Consider the following 20410-nt stretch of genomic DNA (forward strand, 5'->3'; position numbering starts at 1 on the left):
TTAGATGTTATTTGACATTTTAATTTATATTTTTTTATTTTGCATTTTAGTCCTTCATTTTTTTTAACATTTCACGAAGTCAATTTTTAAACCAAAAAAAACTTTAATATTGTAAATGATAATACAATGTTGATAGAAATAAATAGATTGAAAATTTTCTCCATTTTAAGTGGTAAGGAATTACTTATCTACTTAATTTATTAAAAAAATATTTATTTACTTATCATTTTTTATTTTTTATATAAAATTAAACCATTAATATTGATTTAACTTTTCAATGTATTGTAAAAGAACTTAAAGTAATAGCCAATTAACTTAATCAAAAGCATAGATAATAACAGGGATTTAAATTGCGATCGCAGTCGCGTTTTCGGTCGCATTGCGTTTATCGCGGTTGCGGACATAACGGATGCTATTGTGGTCATTGCGGGTATCGCGGTCGTGAATTTTACACTACTTATTGTGTATTGCGGGTATAGCGGGTTTCAGCAGTAGCGGTTTAAGACGATGCCGCTACCGCTATATAACGGCCGCTATTTCAGTAATGGACCGCTATTTAAATCCCTGGATAATAATATAAATATACGGTAGAAATTATAGTTAAAACCTAAAAAAAATAGAAAGAAAATCTTAATAAATATATTGACAGAAATTTGAGAATTTTAATGAAAAACCCAACATATCCAACTGAAAACTCGATTTTTATTTTTTTATAATATAAAATCCAAGAGTTGTAAGATTTGATATTTCCAAAGGTAGGCGGTTGTAGCAGTGGATTTCCTGCTCCCTTCATCAGTTATTCATGGACGGAGGGTTTTCAACACGAGCTTCTTAAGGTCGGTTCCCCGAAAACAAAATGATGAAAAACCCACGGACTGGGAACTCCCTCCCACGTGATGAAATTTATGATTCATTGAATCGTTGATTAATTTAATCTCCAACTCAAACTCGAAGTAATCGCTCATGAAACACGCTGACAATCACTTCTTCTTTTTCCTCTCTAATGAATACTTTTAAAATGTCAAAGTATTAACTTTTTTAATTTAATTTTTAATGTTTGTATATTTTATTAAATCTACTTTTATTTAAATTTGAATATTAAATTTTAAAAAATGAGTCAACCTATGTGACATTTCACGTAACTCTATGTCTTGTGAATAAATAATTTAAATGGTCTATCATTAGAACTACATGTTTAACAATTTAACTATTTAATCAATATTTTATTAGAATTTTTTTAATATAACTCTTCTTTAAAATATTAAGACTAAGTTAACATATAAAGATTAAGAACTAAATTTCCAATTATACCTTCTTTTTCCTTGCTCCTCAAAACTAAAACTCTATAACAAATTAGCCAACCGACCAAGTCGGCAAGGAATACATGGACCATGCGAAACACGACAAGGGAATTAATTATTAATTAAATAATTTCTATTGTGAGACCAAACAAAATAACCTAAATTCAACAAAGATAAAGGCAGGGTCTGGTCATTCCTTAGAATAGAAAATCAATACTTTTACCAATAACATGGATGGTTTTTGACTGTTTCAAAGTAAGGATTTTACAAACTCTATACTTAATCAACATCAACTCTTTACATTCGATATTTAAACATGCATATTGCATGGAAAACAAAATCTATGATTTTCAACCCAATAATTTCTTTTCAATAATGGATTTTTTTTTAAAGGAGCTGAAATGTTGACTTTATGCTACTTTACATCAGAATACAAACAACTCTCAAGACACTAGTGTAAGTTGAAGCTTCAACTCGCTATTTCACCAACCAACTCATATGATTCCAAATTTTTTACTGTGAACAATAATGGCGCCATCATGAGCTCGGAAGTGATCAACTACTATGGAGTATGAAGAAATGATCTCAAGATATAATTCCCCATTTGTGTCCAGTTATATTTGCCACCACTTTCGATTTTCCATTGCCTTCACCAGTTCATCTGCCAATGACGCAAAGTTTTCTGCCCCGCTTTGCAGCTCTTCGGTGCGTCTGTTGATTCTCTGATACAATCATAAGCAACCACAGAGAAGCAGGTTACACTTAGAGATAAGGCAGGATCTGTTATATTGACAACTTTTAAATTTTATTTACTGCAGTAAAATGTTCATCGAATGGCATTAACTAGTTCTTCTGGTTCTAGGAACTATTTACAGTTTTGTACCCTTTCATCTCATTAACTAAGAATAACAAAAGAGAAAGCAGTTTAAATTTAAATTATAATTAGATTTTATTCATCCAACAAATGTCAACTTCGTTTTATGGGAAATCCTTTTTTACCTCCAGCTTTTCCCGTCTTTCTACCAGTTTATTTCTCGCATGCGCTGCTGCTGAAGAGGCGTCCTGCAATATCAGACAATGGAGTCTGCTTAGAGAGCAGTTACTGATAAAAGGTGAACCAGTAAAAGCAAAAATGTATCTAGATCTGTTACCCCAGCTTTTCTATATTTTGCAATAATTTCTTGAGCTGTTCTAACCCTGGGTGTTGAATCATCTGCTGCACCTAGCAGTTTTTCCCTGTCTGTTTCTTTTCCTGCAAGGGAAAGTGAATATTCACCAATTTGTTTTAGAAGTTTAGGAGCAAAGAAAAGCAAGTACGATTGTGAAGTTTACCTCCTTTCGTTTGAACAGCTTCATGAGATAAGGAGCTAGTTACAGGTGGAGTGTCATCTATTTCGATGTCATCTGGTGCCACAAGAAAAATGTGTTGTCAGAGGAAACCAATAATTAAGAAAGGGTGTAGATGTAACTATGGACCAAACCTATGTCAAGCTCCATCTCTTCATGCTTATTAACATTCTGGCTTGTGTCTATGAATGGGGTCTTTGAAAATTTGCTCTCCAAATGAGTAAAATTGGATTCAGGCATTGCAGATGTATTCACTTTTCCTCCTTTAAAGCCTTTGACTATACCACCAAGAATCCCTGGTGCCATACCCTGCAGTAATATGGTAAAACGATAAGCAGTTTTGTTTTGTCAGAAATTAGACCTAGAAGAGATTTCTATGGACCTGTTTCTTCTTCTGGTTTGAAGAGAAACTTAAGGCAGCATCGGCAGCTGCCGCAAGAACCCTATCGTGGAGACAAGGCAGAGATTCCGGAATCCTAGAAACAATACAAAAAGTTCTCAGAATCATTTTCTTCATTAAATTTAAAATTGTCGCTAAAGAATTGGTTAATTTAGTGATGGCAGTACCTGAAATCATTTGCACCAGCCAAGAGAGAGATGAATGCCATTTCACATCCGCTCGTCTATTTATACCAAACATCAGGCATATATCAGATGAGTTATTGAGAATACAAATATACTGACCAAACAAAGGGTTTTTCAGTATTACAGGTAATTTTGGTTCTGTCAGCACAGAATAATCGCAGATGTTAATGCATGTTCTTAAATCTATATTTAATGTGTCATGATACACACTGCTAAACAATGAAACGGCATTCCAAAGAGAAAGAAGAGAATGTACCAGTGCAACTTGAGCATTATCAGAAGTCATCAACTTATCCATATTTGCCTTGTAGTTCCACCTTAGTATTGACTTTATGGAGCTTTCTTTAACCAATTCCAAGTCTGGCAAGGATCTGCATGGAGATAGGTAGTAGCATTCAGTCATTTGATAAACATGGGAATCAGATGATATGACATAGAAATCACTACCCTAGTTAAGGAAAAAAGAAAAAAGAAATAATATCAGCATTTTTTACCTGATCTCCATATCCCCTGTTTGAAACAGCAATAGAAGTCCACAAACTCTTCCATCTTTCTTAAAAGTGGTGGTCCAACAGCAAGGTCTCGTATGGTTTACTTTATGAATTGTTTTATCCTTGCCCTATAGAAAGTAAATCTCTTTAGCGTACAAATGGAGGCACAACAATGTTCAGAAGAAAAACATAGTAAAGGCAATAAAGGCACCTGAATCACAGACTTCATCGAGTACAAGCGCAAGGAATTTTCACAACAAAGCAACAAAAGTGTATCAAGTGAGTGTTCCAGAGAGGATGCAGCTTCTGAAGAGGAGGGATGCTCAGTCCCAGTTGAAGAAGCATCAAGCTCAGCCTCAATCTTGGCAGTGGTATCCTTGTTGGATTCCTCAGACCGCTTCTCACAGTTTAATATGGATAATGGAAAACTGTTCTCTGGAGTTTGAAATATTATTAGAATTCTATTGTTCATTAATACTAAATGCAAAAAGAAGTGTTAACTATAACTATAAGCATCTAGCTCTATTACGGTACTTGCCTATAATGTACATGGAGAGTGCAGTTTCTTCTTTTTTCAAGTGCCATGGATGAGGGTGTATCATCTCACCATTAGCACCGTTAATAGAGATTATTTTTGCATCCTTGGTTAATATAAATATTATTTCCTCTTCAGGTTTGATTGCAACATCTGTTTCTGAATGCTCAGGGCTTTTGACATGACTATGAACATTTTTAAACTCTAACCAAGACAATGAAATGATCGGAGATGATGAACTAGATACACAGTCGGTGAGAAACAAAATTGATGGTAAACTCACATCAAGCATCGCAACCTGTGGTGGAAGAATAAAGAAAGATGAGTCCTGAAATATAAAGCTAAAAAACCAGCAAATCAACAATGACCTAGCTTAGACAAATGAAGAGGATGTGTCAAACAAAGAGAAGACAGATGAAATTTACACGACCAAATTCAAATCCAACGGTAAGCTTGGCTCCACAATTCCCAAAATGCAGGGCTTGAACTGGTGATTTAAGAAGGGAAAATACAGCTTTACACTGAGGTCCTTTTCCTTGCGTAAAACTCTGAACTGTAGGGCAAGTTGAACGATATTAATCTGAGAAAATAAAGGCTTCAACAAAAGCATCACTGAGTGAAAGCTTACCTTCACATCTGGTCTCCGTGACATAGTGAAAGCTTGTTTTATCAGACCTGCCAAGGTAATAAATGCTTACCTATACAAGACCAAATGTTAAAAAACATATACATAAAAGTATCAGCTTAATGCATAACCTTGAAATATTAAAAGCTAAAGAGAAAATGTAAAGAAAAAGTACTAACCACACCGCATTCATTTCCAACAGCCAAATTCAAAGTGTGCCAACAGAAGTTCAGAGTTGTAACTGGAACACTAGAACGAGCCATGTTTGTGCCTTGCACCTGACATTCAATAGAAATTATTTGATGCAAACAAAGTTGCATTGAAAGGACAGTATTCTGAAACTCACTTCTCCTTCAAGAACAAAGAGAAGAGTCAGTATAGGATATGAAGCATCCCAGATCCGGACCGAACCATCCTGGTAACCTGCTATGTACAATTTGTCAATACTGTTATCCTTAGAGACAGCTAGTTGAGTGGGTACACCGCCAGTCAAGGGCCACTTTATGCCAGCAGCAGGGGTTGGTGTTGAGCAAAGTTTCGTTATTGATGCAAGCTGATGCAACAGGGGGAAAACATTAGGCAAGAAAAACTTAAGGGAACACAACGACATCGAATAATCAACATATTTATGGCAAAACACAATACCTCTGAAAGACATTTTAATGAGATTCCACCAGCAGGTAGGGCGCTGAACTTTCCAACAGTCATTGATGGGTCAGCTGTAGGTATAAACATGGGAAATTCTACTGGATGGGCAAATTGTTTCCTCTCTTTCTCAGATAGCAAGGTAGACAAGTTTGTACCATCATAAAGATGCAGTTGTCCAGGGTTTGTCAACACAAAGAGATCAGCTTTGTGATTTCCCCCTGTTGCCCCAGCAGTCGGCAATAAAGTCATGTCAGCGAAAGAGCCAGTCAATGTAAGGTCCACACGACCAATACATCTAACAGTCTCCATCCCAGATGACCATTCAAGACTCAAAACCTGTACCAGCCACATTAAGCTCTAAATTTATACAATCTTCATTTTGCAATAAAGTTCCTAATTGACTTAATACAAATCAAGGCTTACCAAAGTTAGATTTTCCATCATCCAAAAGCAAGATTAAAATTAATTTGACATGACAACTTCAAGTAATGACTATTGTTATTGTGATAAAAATAGGAATTCCTAATTAAATGTATTCACTAGAAATTGTAGCCTTTAAAATGAATAAAACATATTAATGGATGAGTATTCTTTTAAATCTACTAAAATGCCAGTGAGAACTTTTACCCCCTTTGGGAACATATAGTCTATGCATTCAGAATTAGTAAACTTCATTACATCAGACATTTTATTATATAAATTCTAGAATAGAAAATGTCAAATTGCAATCAAATGTGTTACGTACCGTCAGAACTTCTTCAGATCCTATCTCATCACCACCATAGATAAAAAGTTTGCCATTATAATCATTGCGTGATGTATTATTTGAGGACCATTGTAAGACAATGACAGGAAGTTTCCTCTCAGCGGATGACAATTGCAGCTTAACAACATTTTTGTTTTGTCCATTTCTTTCACCTTTAGAAGAGGTAATACTTGTATTCCAAAACAAGATATCCCCATCTACGTATCCCACTGCGAGAATGGATCCATCAGAAGATGCCCAACAAATAGCACTTATTTCCTTTTCTTGGAGATGATGCTCAAATGTATCATCTTGAACATCTGAATCCACTGCATCCTTTAATTGAAGATCCTTTCCACCTCCAATAAAGGGAATTTGAGATTTAGAAACATCCCAAAGAATTATCAAACCATTTGCATATGCAATTATGACCCTGAAAAAGAATATAATTCAAAATATTAAAGTAAAAAGACGATGCTAAAGCAATCTGGATTTCTTTTTTCTTATTGCATATGGTAATTAGGTTCTAACTTAAGACGGTTGTTTCATCCTAGTAAGGCTGCAGGCACATCGAGATACTGATGGAATGAAAGACTAGATACAATACCTTAATATAAAATATGTTATTTTATGGTAATGCATCAAATCATCCTAGTTTGTTTCACCATATAGCCTACATGTAAAAGTAACGGTGACGGTTCAAATTCAAGCATTCAGGATTAATTGACTAGTTATTAAGTTGAGCCTTAAGTCTTTATTTTATCAATTCCAAAGGTCGAGCTAATATTAGCAATTGCACCCACCTATCTCCAGAAGAATGGGGTTGAGGAAGAATCCCAACAATAGGTTGGTCATCAGGAAATGAAAATCCAGCTGCTTCTGTAAGACAGTGTAAAACAGTCCGTTAAAGGAATAGAGAACCCAAAAGCTTTAAATAGTATATATAGGATTTCAGACTCCTCTTCATGAATTAAATTCATCATGCTGCAGTTACATATTTTGTAGAGACTAAAAAAACTGTACATAATCAGACTGGACAACAAGAATGATACATAGGAAATCCAAGTAACATAGGCCTAAAACTTCCTAAGGAGAAACATGAAAAATCATTTAGTTATTTTAATCAGTGGAGATTATTAATTGACCATTAGAAAGGAAAGAAGAAACTACCACTTAAAGAATTTGCTGTTATATTATAGGGTAAGTGCGAAAGTTTTCCATCTTCACCATCATACTTAACCACTGATAGTATACCATACTCATCTCCAATGTACCTGTGAGATAAGATAGAGAAATAATGCGGTAAGCATAGCCACATACCACTTCCATAACTACCAAATTTGCAGCTGATTTTATAAATATAGAAGATCATTATTTTGCAAACTATTATACATGAAATGTGAGCCACCAATGAGACAGAAGGCAGTAATGTTGGACTCCCACTGTAAGCAGCATGCTAGATGCCTGGTCTCCAGATTCCAGACCTGCAAAAAATTGGGAAGTTTTTAACATACTGGCAAGATCCCTTGCGACACAATCGCAGCACATTTTATAACAAATAAATACCTGAATATCATTGTCATTTGAGATACCAATCAAAAAACCCTGGTTTTGTATGAACTGCCATGAAAATACTGAAGTTTAGTTCACAGCTATATGTGTAAGTTACAATCTTAACATAGTTTTCATAGATGAACAATAAAAAATTTATCTCAATAGAGAAAGACTTCAACTTGGAGTTGCTCAAGGTAATGTTTGGGAATTAGGATTTCAAAAATAGTATAAATTGAGCAGTAAACTATTTAAAAATGTAACATTCATGATCATTTCTCAAATCCATGATTTTGCTAGAAGCCTATTTAGTAATGAATTTGAAATCCGTAAAATATTTTTGGATTTGACAAATCCATGTTTTTATACTTTTCTAATATATATTAGATTGAATCTTAACTAATTTGTCCATAATATATGCATTTCATTCTTACCATTTTGCATTATAATTGAAATCCAAATCCAAATTTTCAAATCCAAGTTCACTAGAGTTTACTAAGGATTAAAGAAATAACAAAATTGCCAGCAAGCCTTGAGATAAAAATTTGCGCTGAAATCATGCACACCTCTAAATATTTGTAAGGCAATTGCTTCGGAGATATGAGAAGTCCCTCAATTCCATCACCCCCAATAACTTTAATCCGTCCATCTCTATAATAAATGGAACCAAAAATACATATTAAGAAAGCAAGTAATGAAACACCACACTAGGACCAAAAAGAAAATTGTAGATGAAGCAATCTAATGGTCAACATTCAAAACATTCTTATCTAAGACATTTTTGGATTGATAGCAAAGAAAAAAAAGAAATCGAGTTGATAATGTTTACTAGTTAAAGCTTAAAAATTGAAACTCACAAAGTCCCGATAGCCAAGAGGCGCTGAATAGGATCAAAAGCAAGAATTGATGCAGTAGATGGGATCCCATAGTGGATAGCAACTCGCAAATCCAAATCTTCTGATTTCAAATCCCCACGCTGCACATTTTGCTGAAACCAACAAGCTCCAATCAGATGTTTTACTAACAAAGAAAAGAAAGGGGAAGAATCTGAAATTTCTAAAACTAAAAGCAAGGAATTTCATTTTTGGTACCTGGGAATGATGAACCGTTTTCTGAAGCAGGCGTTTAGCGAACATGGTAAAACCAGATTAAGATGAAAGCAAATCGGAGGAATTTTTCTATTTTATTTTCAAAGTTTCGGGGGATGTTTGGTTTGGATCAAAGACCTTTTTTTTCTTGCTTTGCTTAGTTTCAGTGATTAACCCAATGCAAAAAAGTTAAAATTTGAGACTTTGTCAAGCAGGAGTCCAGAAAGAATATAGCTTGTTTTATCAAAACAAGTAAAAAAAAAAAAAGAAGCTTGCGTTTTGAACTTCATGTTATGACTTTGTTGGACAGCTGTCGGGATATGATTTGTGAGCCATGTGATTGCAGGAAACTTCAAATAAATTCGTCGCATGATATATGAAGTATGAACAAACGCCCATTTGGCGACTTTCTGATTTTGGATTCGTTGACTGTTAGTTTGTCATAGGCTTAAAGTAGATGTAGAAGTCGTGAATTTATATCTGCCAGCAGATATCAAAATGGGGATGTAGCTCAGATGGTAGAGCGCTCGCTTAGCATGCGAGAGGTACGGGGATCGATACCCCGCATTTCCATCATGCCTTCTTTTTTCCCCTGTCGACCTCTCTGTTCGTGGCTGTAACTATAAAACAGCAGAACAAGAGTGCTGTGAAAGGAGAGGTTGGACGTAAAAGGACAAGTTTCACAGCTTCTTTTCAAATGATTGAGTGTTGTTCAACATATTTTCCGACGAACCCAGAGAATGGAAACATCACTATTTGCTATCTCTTCCGGTCCACTCATTAGCTGTTCTATCCGTTGTCACTGTCATTTGTTCTTCTGTTTTATTTAAAACCTCTATATCATTTGTTCTTCCGTCTTATTTAAAACCCCACTAAATAAGCTAGGGATTTTTTTATAATTAGTTTTATATGTTATGCATTAAAAACAATTTTTTTTTAAAAAGTAAAAGAAGAAAAATAAGCTAGAAATTTTTTCGTTTTCAAATTTCACTTATAATGAGTTTTATTTATAAACTCTTTAGATTCAATGAAGTATAAGTAAATAAGTCTTTTTAATTATTTCATTAAAACATCTAACTTACTCTCATGTTTATAAATGAACTAGAGAATTTTATCTCATCACTTTAATGAGAGTTTAAGAGGACTATAGACATCTATTATTAATACAACACTCCCCCTTGGATGTCTATAAAAGAAAATATGTGTCTCATTAAAACTTTTATTAGGAAAAATTCTATGAGATAAGAACTTACTTAAGGAAGTGCAGAATCTCTCATTGTATGTTGCCTCGTTAAATAACCCAATGGGACAACACTTTGGTTAAAGGAAAATAGTGCAACATATTTTGGACTCTCCTAATGATGATGACACTTAACATCTTTGAGGCGACGCATTCCAATTCTATATACTAGCCTTCACATATTGTGGTTGGTAATGTCTTGGTAAACAGATCTGCTAAATTATCACAGGAACGAATTTGTTAAACTTCAATATCATCTTTCTTCTCAATATCATGAGTGAAGAATAATTTTGGTGAAATATGTTTTATTTTATTTCCTAATGTATATTTTTTTAATTGAGGTATACACGTATTATCTTCGTATAAAATGGTTGGTGCCTTTTCCTCTAGAGATAAATTATACATCTTCTGGATTTGTTGAGTTATTAGCCTTAGCCAAACACACTCTATACTAGTCTCATGCATTGCAATTATCTCTCAATGATTTGAAGAGGCAGGGGCTAATGTTTATTTTGTTAAACGCCATGATATGGTTGTACCTTCACATGTAAATATATCAACCTTTATGAAGATCCAATAAATATCAAACATTTGCATAGCCAACTAATTGAGAATTTAAATGATTTGAATAAAATAACTTCAAATTAGTTGTTCCTTTAAGATGTCTAAATAAATGCTTAATTCCATTCCAATATCTTTGTGTTGGAGAAGAGTTGAATCTTGCTAATAAACTTTCAACAAATGTTATATCAGGTAGTGTGTTGTTTGCTAAATACATTAATGCCCAATGCGACACTAAGATATGGTATTTCAGGATTGTAACACCCCATACCCGACCCGATCGTTGGGTCCGAGCTACAGGATGTCACATCCGTGTCGTAGCAACTATGATCGATTATACACAAAACAATAATTTAGACATGCAAATATGTATATTACATGTTTATAATATGATACATAATCATTTTCAGGTCTCATATGAGCATACGAAAGCTTATTTGCTATCCCAAGATTGAATTAAGACCAAACTAAAAAGTTTTCAAAAAAATTTTAGGCTGGAGTCGTGAATTCAGGGTTTCGATGTCGCGACCTCCAAAACAGTAGGTTGGTTCCACCCTTAGGGACTAAAATGTAAAGTTTACAAACTTCACTGAGTTAGCGTCGCGACTTCAAACAGGGGGTATCACAACAATAAAGGCTTGTGTTGCAACATCCATAGGGTGGTGTCGCGACTCTATAGGCAAAATACAACAATCCCAATCCCTTTTGGTTCCAACCTAACATATAGCAAAATATAGTTGGTCTTAAGACCCAAAATGACAATTCAACACAATTAACAAGTTCGATATACAACTCAAAATCAATAATACCTTTTTCATACATGAACCATTATCATTTTCATTCACCCACTACACAATTACTCAAAGTTGACCATTTTTTACTTAGAACTAGCTCAATCCTAGGTACATGCCATTTATCAAAATGTAAAGAGTTATACTAACTTAGTTGAGTCGATAGCTGCAATTTAGATGCTAAATTCACCTTTCGAGACTTTGAGAATCACCTATACTTACGCATAGAGTAGACAAACCGTATGCTGAGTGATAAAGCTCAATGATACTTTCATTATTCAAGACAATACAACATTAACATTATGATTACAATGAATTCAAGCCCAATGTCTAACCAATTTACATTCTATCATGCCAAGAATTTCCATTATCATATTATATATGTATATACATATGGCAAGTTGTAAATCAATTCATTCAACATTTGCAATAGAATTGACCAAATCATACCATTTATGTAACACCCCAAACTTGGCCCAGACGTTATGGCCAAATCTAGGGATGTCACATGATAGGGTGTTTGAAACCGTGTCATCGCGTTAAAACCATTTCCATTGAATTCCTTATCTTAATATCTTATTAGTTCAAAAATTGTGTTACTCATTTAATCGATAGTTTCAAAACATTATTCGTTTGTGGAAGCTTTTAAAATAGATTAAACAATTGTGCGTTTAGGAAAAACATTTGTTTATTTTGAAAACCGAGGTTTCCTACTACTAGCAGTTGTAATCCATAAGGTAAAGATAATTAAAACCCAAAACCAAAGTCTGAAAGTCCAATTACAACCCAAAAAATTAGCCAATAAAAATAGAATAGAAATAAAACCAATTATCGTAAATATGGGTTAAAAACCATGAAAGTCCAAAACCATGCTCACCGCTGAGCCCTCCGCCGCACCGATCCGTCTAGATCTGGGGATTACTTGTGCACATTTAAATAAAATGGGTGAGTTTACGAAAACTCAATGTGTAATCCCACAGAAAACAAACAATAGCAAACCACAGTGCACAGTTAAAGCAGTCCTAGGCCTAAGCCCTTTTTCAGTATCAGTAACAGTTTGGGCCTTAGCCCATCATAGTATCAGTAGCAGTCATGTAGTATTCAGTAACAAAGTCCTACCCAACCAGCCTCTACACACCATCTCCGTCCAACCCTACACTCCATGTGAGGATCATATCAACCCACCCATCCCTACACTCTAGGTAGTACCGAATGCGGCACAAAATAGTAATTTACAGCTGAGCTGCCAGTATGTTAGGCTTAAAAGCCTTTCAGTACACTTCCTCCAAATATAATTAACCCAACCCCATGCAATGCAACATAAAATTCATGACATGCTATCTCAAGATATCAGTACATATAACTAGCTTAGTATACAAGCATACTATCATCGTGCTCAACACATATATAAATCAAACAGTCAGTTCGTACAATTAGGGGTCTAAGTGATGCTCACCGACCCTACAGTAGGTTCACAGTCGACTTGCGTGACCCATGCAACCTTAGCAATCAATTCAGTGAAAATGGGCTCACACGCCTATGTGGCCCACTCAGCTCAAATTGGCCTTGGCTGTGTGCTCCATTTTTAATGTAAGCCTTGCTAGCTAAATATTCAAATATGTTTTCACTATTTACTTATACGTTCCTTCAAAGCTGTCTACTTGAGTCGTTGTTACTAATTTATTTATATCTTGAGCTACAGAATTCCAAATTAAGGTCCGCTTGATGTTTTTGAAACTAGACTCAAATAAATTTCTACCATAAAATTTTTAGAATATTTGGTTCAGCCAATAAGTACAGTAAAATCTTCAATCTTACCCCTGTTCTGCTGTCTGACAGTTTCGACCTTTCTTTGCTAAAAATTAATTATCTCTTAGTAAAAAATTTGAATGATGTTACCATTTATTTCTATTAAAAATAGACTCATTAATAATTTAAACATGTAAATTTTAACCCCTAATTATTTTTCTCCAATTTTTGATAATTTTCCAAAGGCAAAATAGGGGAACCAAAATTCATTCTGACCTTGTCTCACAAAAATTATTATATCTCACGATTTACAATTCCATTACTTACATTGTTTCTTCTATTAGAAACTAGACTCAATAAGCTTTAATGCTATATTTTGTTCATCCTCTAATTCGATTTCCACAATTTATGGTGATTTTTCAAAGTTAGCCTACTGCTACTGTCCAAACAGTAAGGAATTTCAGCTTTTCGCCGAATCCCATTTTCTACGTTTCGGGTACACACCTGGTTTTGTTTGATGCTAAAACAGTCCCCGAGCACTCCAAAGCCTATAATTGAACAAATAACACTTATTTAATCTCATATAAGGTGATCCCAAATCGAACTCGTATCGGGATTTTAACCTATAAGCGACTAAACCTTACTTTCAACCGATAAATAGTAATTCCCAGACAAACTAAGACTCCAATTGGTGATTACGAGCCCTTGAATCCTCCCCTAATTGGAATAAACAAAACACTTCAGAAAAAAGTTAACAAACGGAGAGAAATCACTTATCTAAAACTTACCGAACGATCATAGACAAACGTGGAGCGGCATGAGGCAGAGTGGGAAAAGAAAAATCAAGAAGATGAAGGGTGAAAGAGAGCAGAAATTTGACAACAATGAAGAGAAAAATGGCAAGAGGGTGGAGGGATTTTGGGGAAAGTAAAAAAAGGAAAAAAAAAAAGATGACCAGAATATTTGATAACCACCCCAATCCCTTATTTCTCTCCATCAAACTCCCCACTAAATCCACTACTCAAATTTTTAGTCCATCTTAAACTCTCCTGGATGCACGAGCAAAAATAATGCCCACGCCAAGATTCGAACACAGGACCTCTTTCACACCAACACTCCACTTATCCACCAAACCAGCAAGCCCATTCTGTTAATTATTTGCAAACTTTTACTTAAAAGCCTACTGACCAAAGATCATAAAAATACCCAAATTTGCCCAAGTCCTTGCTTGAACTTGGGACCTCCCAAACACACCCAGAACACATAACCACTAAAGTAGACAAATATTTTGTGCCACACATTCAGAATACCTAAAATTAAAATTTTGGGGCATTTCAATTCTACCCCCTAAAGAAAATTTTGTCCTCAAAATTTACCTGATCAGAACAGATGAGGACAGTGCTGACACATCGCATCCTCAGGCTATGATTACGCCATAAAACCTTTACCAGTGGAATGGATTTCCTTCTTAGAACCTTAATGTCACGATCTAGAATCTGAACCGACTATTCCTCAAAGGTCAAATCTGGCCTAACCTCGATCTCTTCAATAGGGACAATATGAGTAGGATCAGAGCGGTAGCGCCTCAACATGTCCTCCAGTAGCTGAATCACCTTCTTAGACTAACCATCGGTCTGAGGATGGAATGCAGTACTGAAGTCCAACCTTAAACTCATAGCCTCATGTAACTTCCTCTAAAATCGATACACGAAACAAGGATCCCTATCAGAGGTGATCGAAATCGATACTCTATGCAGTCTCACTATCTCAAAAATATAAAGCTTCGCCAGCTTCTGTAGAGAATAATCAGTACGAACCAGTATGAAGTGGGCAGACTTGGTCAATCGATCCACGATGACCCATATTAAATCCTTCTTAGTGGGTGTTAGAGGTAACTCATTAACGAAATCCATAGTTACGCGCTCCCATTTCCAAAGAGGAATCTTAACTGGCTACAGCAAACCCGAAGGTAACTGATGCTCAGCCTTAACCTGCTGGCAAGTCAGACATCTTCCTACAAAACCAGTAACCTCACGTTTCAACCCTGACCACCAATATAACTCACGGAGGTTTCGATATATCTTATTTTCGCCAGGATGCATAACATAAGTGCTACTATGCGCCTCTCTCAGTATGGCCTGTCTCAAATCAGTATCATTCGGAACACAGATTCTCCCACGGAAATAGAGTACCCCATCATTGTTCAGTCCAAAATCTGTAGTACTACCACCCTCAATCTTTCAGAATCGAAAACCCAATGACTCATCCTCCAACTGTTTGCCTTTAATCTGTTTAATCCATGACGGCTTAACCTGAAGCTCGGCTAATAAGCTATCATTATCAAATAAACTTAGGTGAGCCAATATCGCCCTCAAATTAGTCATAGCCCTATAGCTCAGTGCATTAGCCACCACATTGGCCTTACCAGGGGGTACTCGATGGTGCAGTCATAGTCTTTAAGAAGCTCAGTCCATCTGCGCTGCCTAAGATTAAGTTCCTTCTGAGTGAGGAGATACTTGAGGCTCTTATGATCAGTGTAGATAATACACTTCTCACCATACAAATAATGCCTCCAGATTTTTAGTGCGAATACCACAACGGCCAACTCCAAGTCATGTATCGAATAATTCGCCTCATGGGTCTTAAGCTGACGAGACGCATAGGCTACCACCTTACCATCCTGCATCAACACAAATCCCAAACTGACATGTGATGCATCACTATAAACAGTAAACTCCCTTCCAGACTCCGACTATATCAAAATAAGGGCCTCAGTCAGTACAGTCTTGAGCTTCTCAAAGCTTTTTTGCTGCACATCAGTCCAGTTAAACAGCACACCCTTACGTAGCAGCTTAGTCAAAGGAGCTGCAATCAATGAAAAACCCTCTACAAATCATCGATAATATCCTACCAGTCCCAGAAAACTGCGGATCTCAGACACGTTCCTAGGCTATTTTCACTCCAACACAGCCTCAATCTTTCGAGGATCAACTTGAATCCCCTTAGCTGAAACTACATGACCAAGAAATGTCTCCTTACGCAACCAGAACTTGCACTTACTAAATTTAGCATAGAGTTGTTTTTCCCTCAAAGTCTGAGGAATTACTCGAAGGTGCTCATCATGCTTATCCTCAGTCCTCGAGTAAACCAGTATATCATCGATGAATACCACCACAAACTGGTCCAGATAAGACTGGAACACTCGATTCATTAAATCCATGAAAGCTGCCGGTGTATTAGTCAATCTGAATGGTATCACTAGAAACTCGTAGTGACCATAACGAGTCCTAAATGTCATCTTATGAACATCAGTCTCCTTAACCCTTAATTAATGATATCCAGATCAGAGGTCAATCTTGGAGAAAAACAAAGCTCCTTGAAACTGGTCAAATAGATCATCTATCCTCGGTAGAGGGTACTTGTTCTTATTGGTCATCTTGTTTAGTTGTCGATAGTCGATGCACATCCGCATGAGTCCATCCTTCTTCTTTACAAGCAGTACCGGTGCTCCCCACGGAGACATGCTAGAGCGGATGAACCCAAAATCCAATAACTTCTAAATCTGAGCCTTAAGCTTCGTAAGCTCCTTCGGTGCCATTCGGTAGAGGGAGATAGACACTGGAGCTGTACTAAGAAGGAGCTCTATCCCAAACTCCACTTCATGATTCAGAGGTAAACCTAGTAGCTCCTCAGGAAAGATGTTCGGAACATCCTTTACCGTTTTAATATCCTTAACTATAGAGTCCCCAGAATCCGAAACACTTACATAGGCCAAGAATGCCTCACATCCCTTACAAACCAACTTCTTCGCTTCCATTGCAGAGATCACATTAGATAAGTAGTTTCGATATTCTCTAATCATGACTTCCTCCATATCCTTCTCGGCGATTATCGCCTTCTCGACCAGGGCAGAAAGATCTCACTCCCTCTACGGGGCTATCAAAACTCTTAAATTATCTCTGAGACCATCCTCAAAGCAGACACATCGCTCATACTCAGATGTCACCATACCTCGCGCATAGCGGCTCAGTCTCAGAAACTCGACCTCATAATTGGTTGATCGATCCCCCTGTGTAAGATTCAGAAACTCCCTCCTATGTGCATCTGCATAACTAGCTCTGACATATTTCCCCTAGAAGGTGGTCTTAAAGAACTCCTAGGTTAGACGTTCGGGCTAAGTGCCCTTCTTAATGGTCAGCCACCACTGATAAGCCTCGTCCCACAGTAGTAGTGAGACTGCACCCTTTAATTTCTACCTAGGGGTGTAATCTAGATCATTCATGATCCTCTCCGTGGCCTCAATCTAGTACTCAGCCACATTAGAGGCGACCCTAGTGACACCCTTGAAGAGGTCAGCTCCATTGGAGCAGAGTCGTTCCGTAATCGACCTTCGGTCCCTAAATCCAGTATTGGGCCTAGTGACCCTCTCCAAAATCCTTAGCATAGCCAAATCAAACTTGTATTGAAGTTTTAACCCATACGCGACCAAACCTTACCTTCAATCGATGAACAGTAATTCCCATACAAACTAAGACTCCGATTGGTGATTACGAGCCCTTGAATCCTCCCCTAATTGGTATAAACAAAATACTTTAGAAGAAAGTTAACAAACAGAGATAAATCACTTATCTAAAACTTTCCAAATAATCATAGACAAATGTGGAGCGACACGAGGCAGAGCGGGAAAAGAAAAATTAAGAAGATAAAGGGTGAAAGAGAGCAGAAATTCGGTAGCAATGAAGAGAAAAATGACAAGATGGTGGAGGGATTTTGGGGAAAGTAAAAAAAAAAGAAAAAAAGATGAACATAATATTTGATAACCACCTCAATCCCTTATTTCTCTCCACTAAACTCCCCACTAAATCCACTACTCAGATTTTTAGTCCATCTCAAACTCTCCTGGATGCACGAGCAAAAATAATGCCCACGCCAAGATTCGATCCTTTACACCAACACTTCACTTATCCACCAGACCAGCAGGCCTATTCTGTTACTTATTTGCCAACTTTTACTTAAAAGCCTACTAACCAAAGATAGGACTTATTCATAAAAATACCAAAACTTGCCTAAGTCTTGGCTTGAACTTGGAACCTCTCAAACACACCCAGAACACATCACTAGTAAAGTAGACATATATTTTGTGTCACACATTCACAATACCCAAAATTAAAATTTTGGGGCGTTACAATTTATCAAGTGATAATCTATATGTCATTTAAAACATTCAATACCATTCATGTATCAAACATGTATACCTTTAAAAATAAGCTATCTAATTTCCATGTTCAATCGATGCCATTTAAATATTCAATTTACCGTTTGAATCTCTTTATGAAGTCTGTTGATTCATTTGTACTCAATTCGGCCCCTAGGGATTGATTCTAATCGGATCGTATAATTTTTTTATATTTTCTTTATCTATATACATATATGCACACATATAACTCCATATCATCAAATCATTTCAATTCAATATCATTTGTCAAGATTACATTTTATAATCCCTGTTAACCTAACTGAGACTTGGACAAATACACAGATCATCTAACCAACAGACAAATCTGGCAGCAAAGTGCATTATTGGATAAATTGAAGGGAAACTAGGATACATAGTGCATACTGGCGCATGAAGCTCATCCTAGTGCATGAAGCACATCCTAGCACACGAAGTGAATATTGGCATAAAAAGTGCATGAACCCATACACAATATAATCCTATAGCATGCCAACTTTATTCGACTCAGCCCAAATAGTTAAGAGGGTACCAATAATCTAGTTTTTCATTATATCATTCAATTAATGTATAATCTCAAATTCAATTTCATAATCTTATTTCAATTCATCATCAATACAAAATTATCTCATATCATATAGCATATTTAAATTCATTTTTCATATCACATATTATATTCCAACTAAATCATGCTACTATCTCGATATTCAGTACCAATCATAGAAAATCAATTCATACAATCATTATTTACTCACATTGATACTCAATCACGCATTATAATAAGAATATGCAATAAATAGATTGATCTTGAATCATAAAAGCACAAACTAAAATCTCGCGTCACTTGTCGATGACTTTCGCTTTTTCTTTCCCTCTCGACGGCTCGTGTAATGATCCAAAAGTTAGTGGTGTCAAAAACAACAGTTTTTGAACCCCATTTTTGACAAATAAGTCCATAAATATTATTATTTAATATTTGAGAGGTTAATATAAGGTTTTATTAAATTTTAGTTCTTTAATTTTTTCAATTGGATAGTTAATTAAGGTATAAGGACTAAATCATAAAAGTCGTAAAAGTTAATTGCTATGGATTTTTAATTAATTGAGGGACCAATTGAGAAATTAGACCCTTGCTAGATTGTTAAATGATGGTGGGGATGGGTTGTGAACAACCTAAAAGTGTTAATTAAGCTTAATATTAATTAAGCATAGATTAATTAAGTTAATCTTAATTAATAACTAATTAAAATATATAAACAAAAGTTAAAAGGAAAACATGAACCATTTCTTTATCTTTTTCATTTTTGGCCGTAAGAAACGAAGAAAGAAACGTTCCAAGGGTTTCAAGCTTTCGACTACTAATTGGTTAGTGCAATTAAGTCTTTTTCTTGTAATTTTTATGTTTTTGAGGTCTTGAGAGCTTGATTTAGCTAGCTCGTGTACCAATTTGTAATACAGTTTAAGTTTTCAAAATTTTTCATTGTTGAATACTTGATGAAATTGGTGATAATTTGTTAGATTTTAAGCTTAGAAGTGAAAAATGACTAAGTTTTAAAGTTAAAATTGTTAGTTTTGAACATAGGGACTAAAGTGTAAATATATTGAAATTGGTATAAAATATTTTGTAATTATGAACAATAGAGGGTTTTAGAAGGATGAAATTGAGATAGGTTTCAAAATCAAAGCTCAGATTTGAAAGTTATAGCAATTTTGGTTCTAGGGACTAAATTGAATAAAATGTAAAACTTTAGAGATCATTCAAAAAATTAAATTAAATTAAATCGTCATATGAATCAAAAAATGTTATAAAGCATTTGGAATTGATAATGGAAACTAATTATTACTATAGATCGAGATTTGAGTCCACATGAGGATAATCGAGGAAAATACAAAATTACGGAATAGTCCTCGATGCTTTGT

The 20410-nt window shown here is 35.5% G+C and overlaps 1 protein-coding gene and 1 non-coding gene across 2 annotated transcripts; one reads left to right on the top strand and one right to left on the bottom strand.

The window, feature by feature from the left end:
- Nucleotides 1–1464: 1464 nt before the first annotated feature.
- LOC107899543 (uncharacterized) lies at nt 1465–9255 on the bottom strand. The gene is made up of 24 exons (XM_016825291.2): nt 8920–9255; nt 8686–8816; nt 8395–8479; nt 7844–7897; nt 7670–7761; nt 7448–7551; nt 7081–7156; nt 6278–6710; nt 5530–5868; nt 5231–5437; nt 5064–5162; nt 4888–4957; nt 4685–4812; nt 4263–4557; nt 3936–4159; nt 3728–3852; nt 3490–3604; nt 3216–3271; nt 3031–3124; nt 2783–2957; nt 2634–2705; nt 2453–2553; nt 2301–2363; nt 1465–2023 (listed from the first exon to the last, which is right to left on the bottom strand). The coding sequence occupies exons 1-24, from the start codon at nt 8962–8964 to the stop codon at nt 1916–1918; spliced, it is 3291 nt and encodes a 1096-aa protein (XP_016680780.1). The 5' UTR covers nt 8965–9255; the 3' UTR covers nt 1465–1915.
- A 161-nt stretch (nt 9256–9416) lies between these two features.
- On the top strand, nt 9417–9489 carry TRNAA-AGC (transfer RNA alanine (anticodon AGC)). Its single transcript has one exon. It is a non-coding gene; the product is annotated as a tRNA-Ala (tRNA).
- Nucleotides 9490–20410: the final 10921 nt, after the last annotated feature.

This window comes from Gossypium hirsutum, chromosome D04, assembly GCF_007990345.1.
Source record: "Gossypium hirsutum isolate 1008001.06 chromosome D04, Gossypium_hirsutum_v2.1, whole genome shotgun sequence".
Classification (NCBI taxonomy): Eukaryota; Viridiplantae; Streptophyta; class Magnoliopsida; order Malvales; family Malvaceae; genus Gossypium; species Gossypium hirsutum.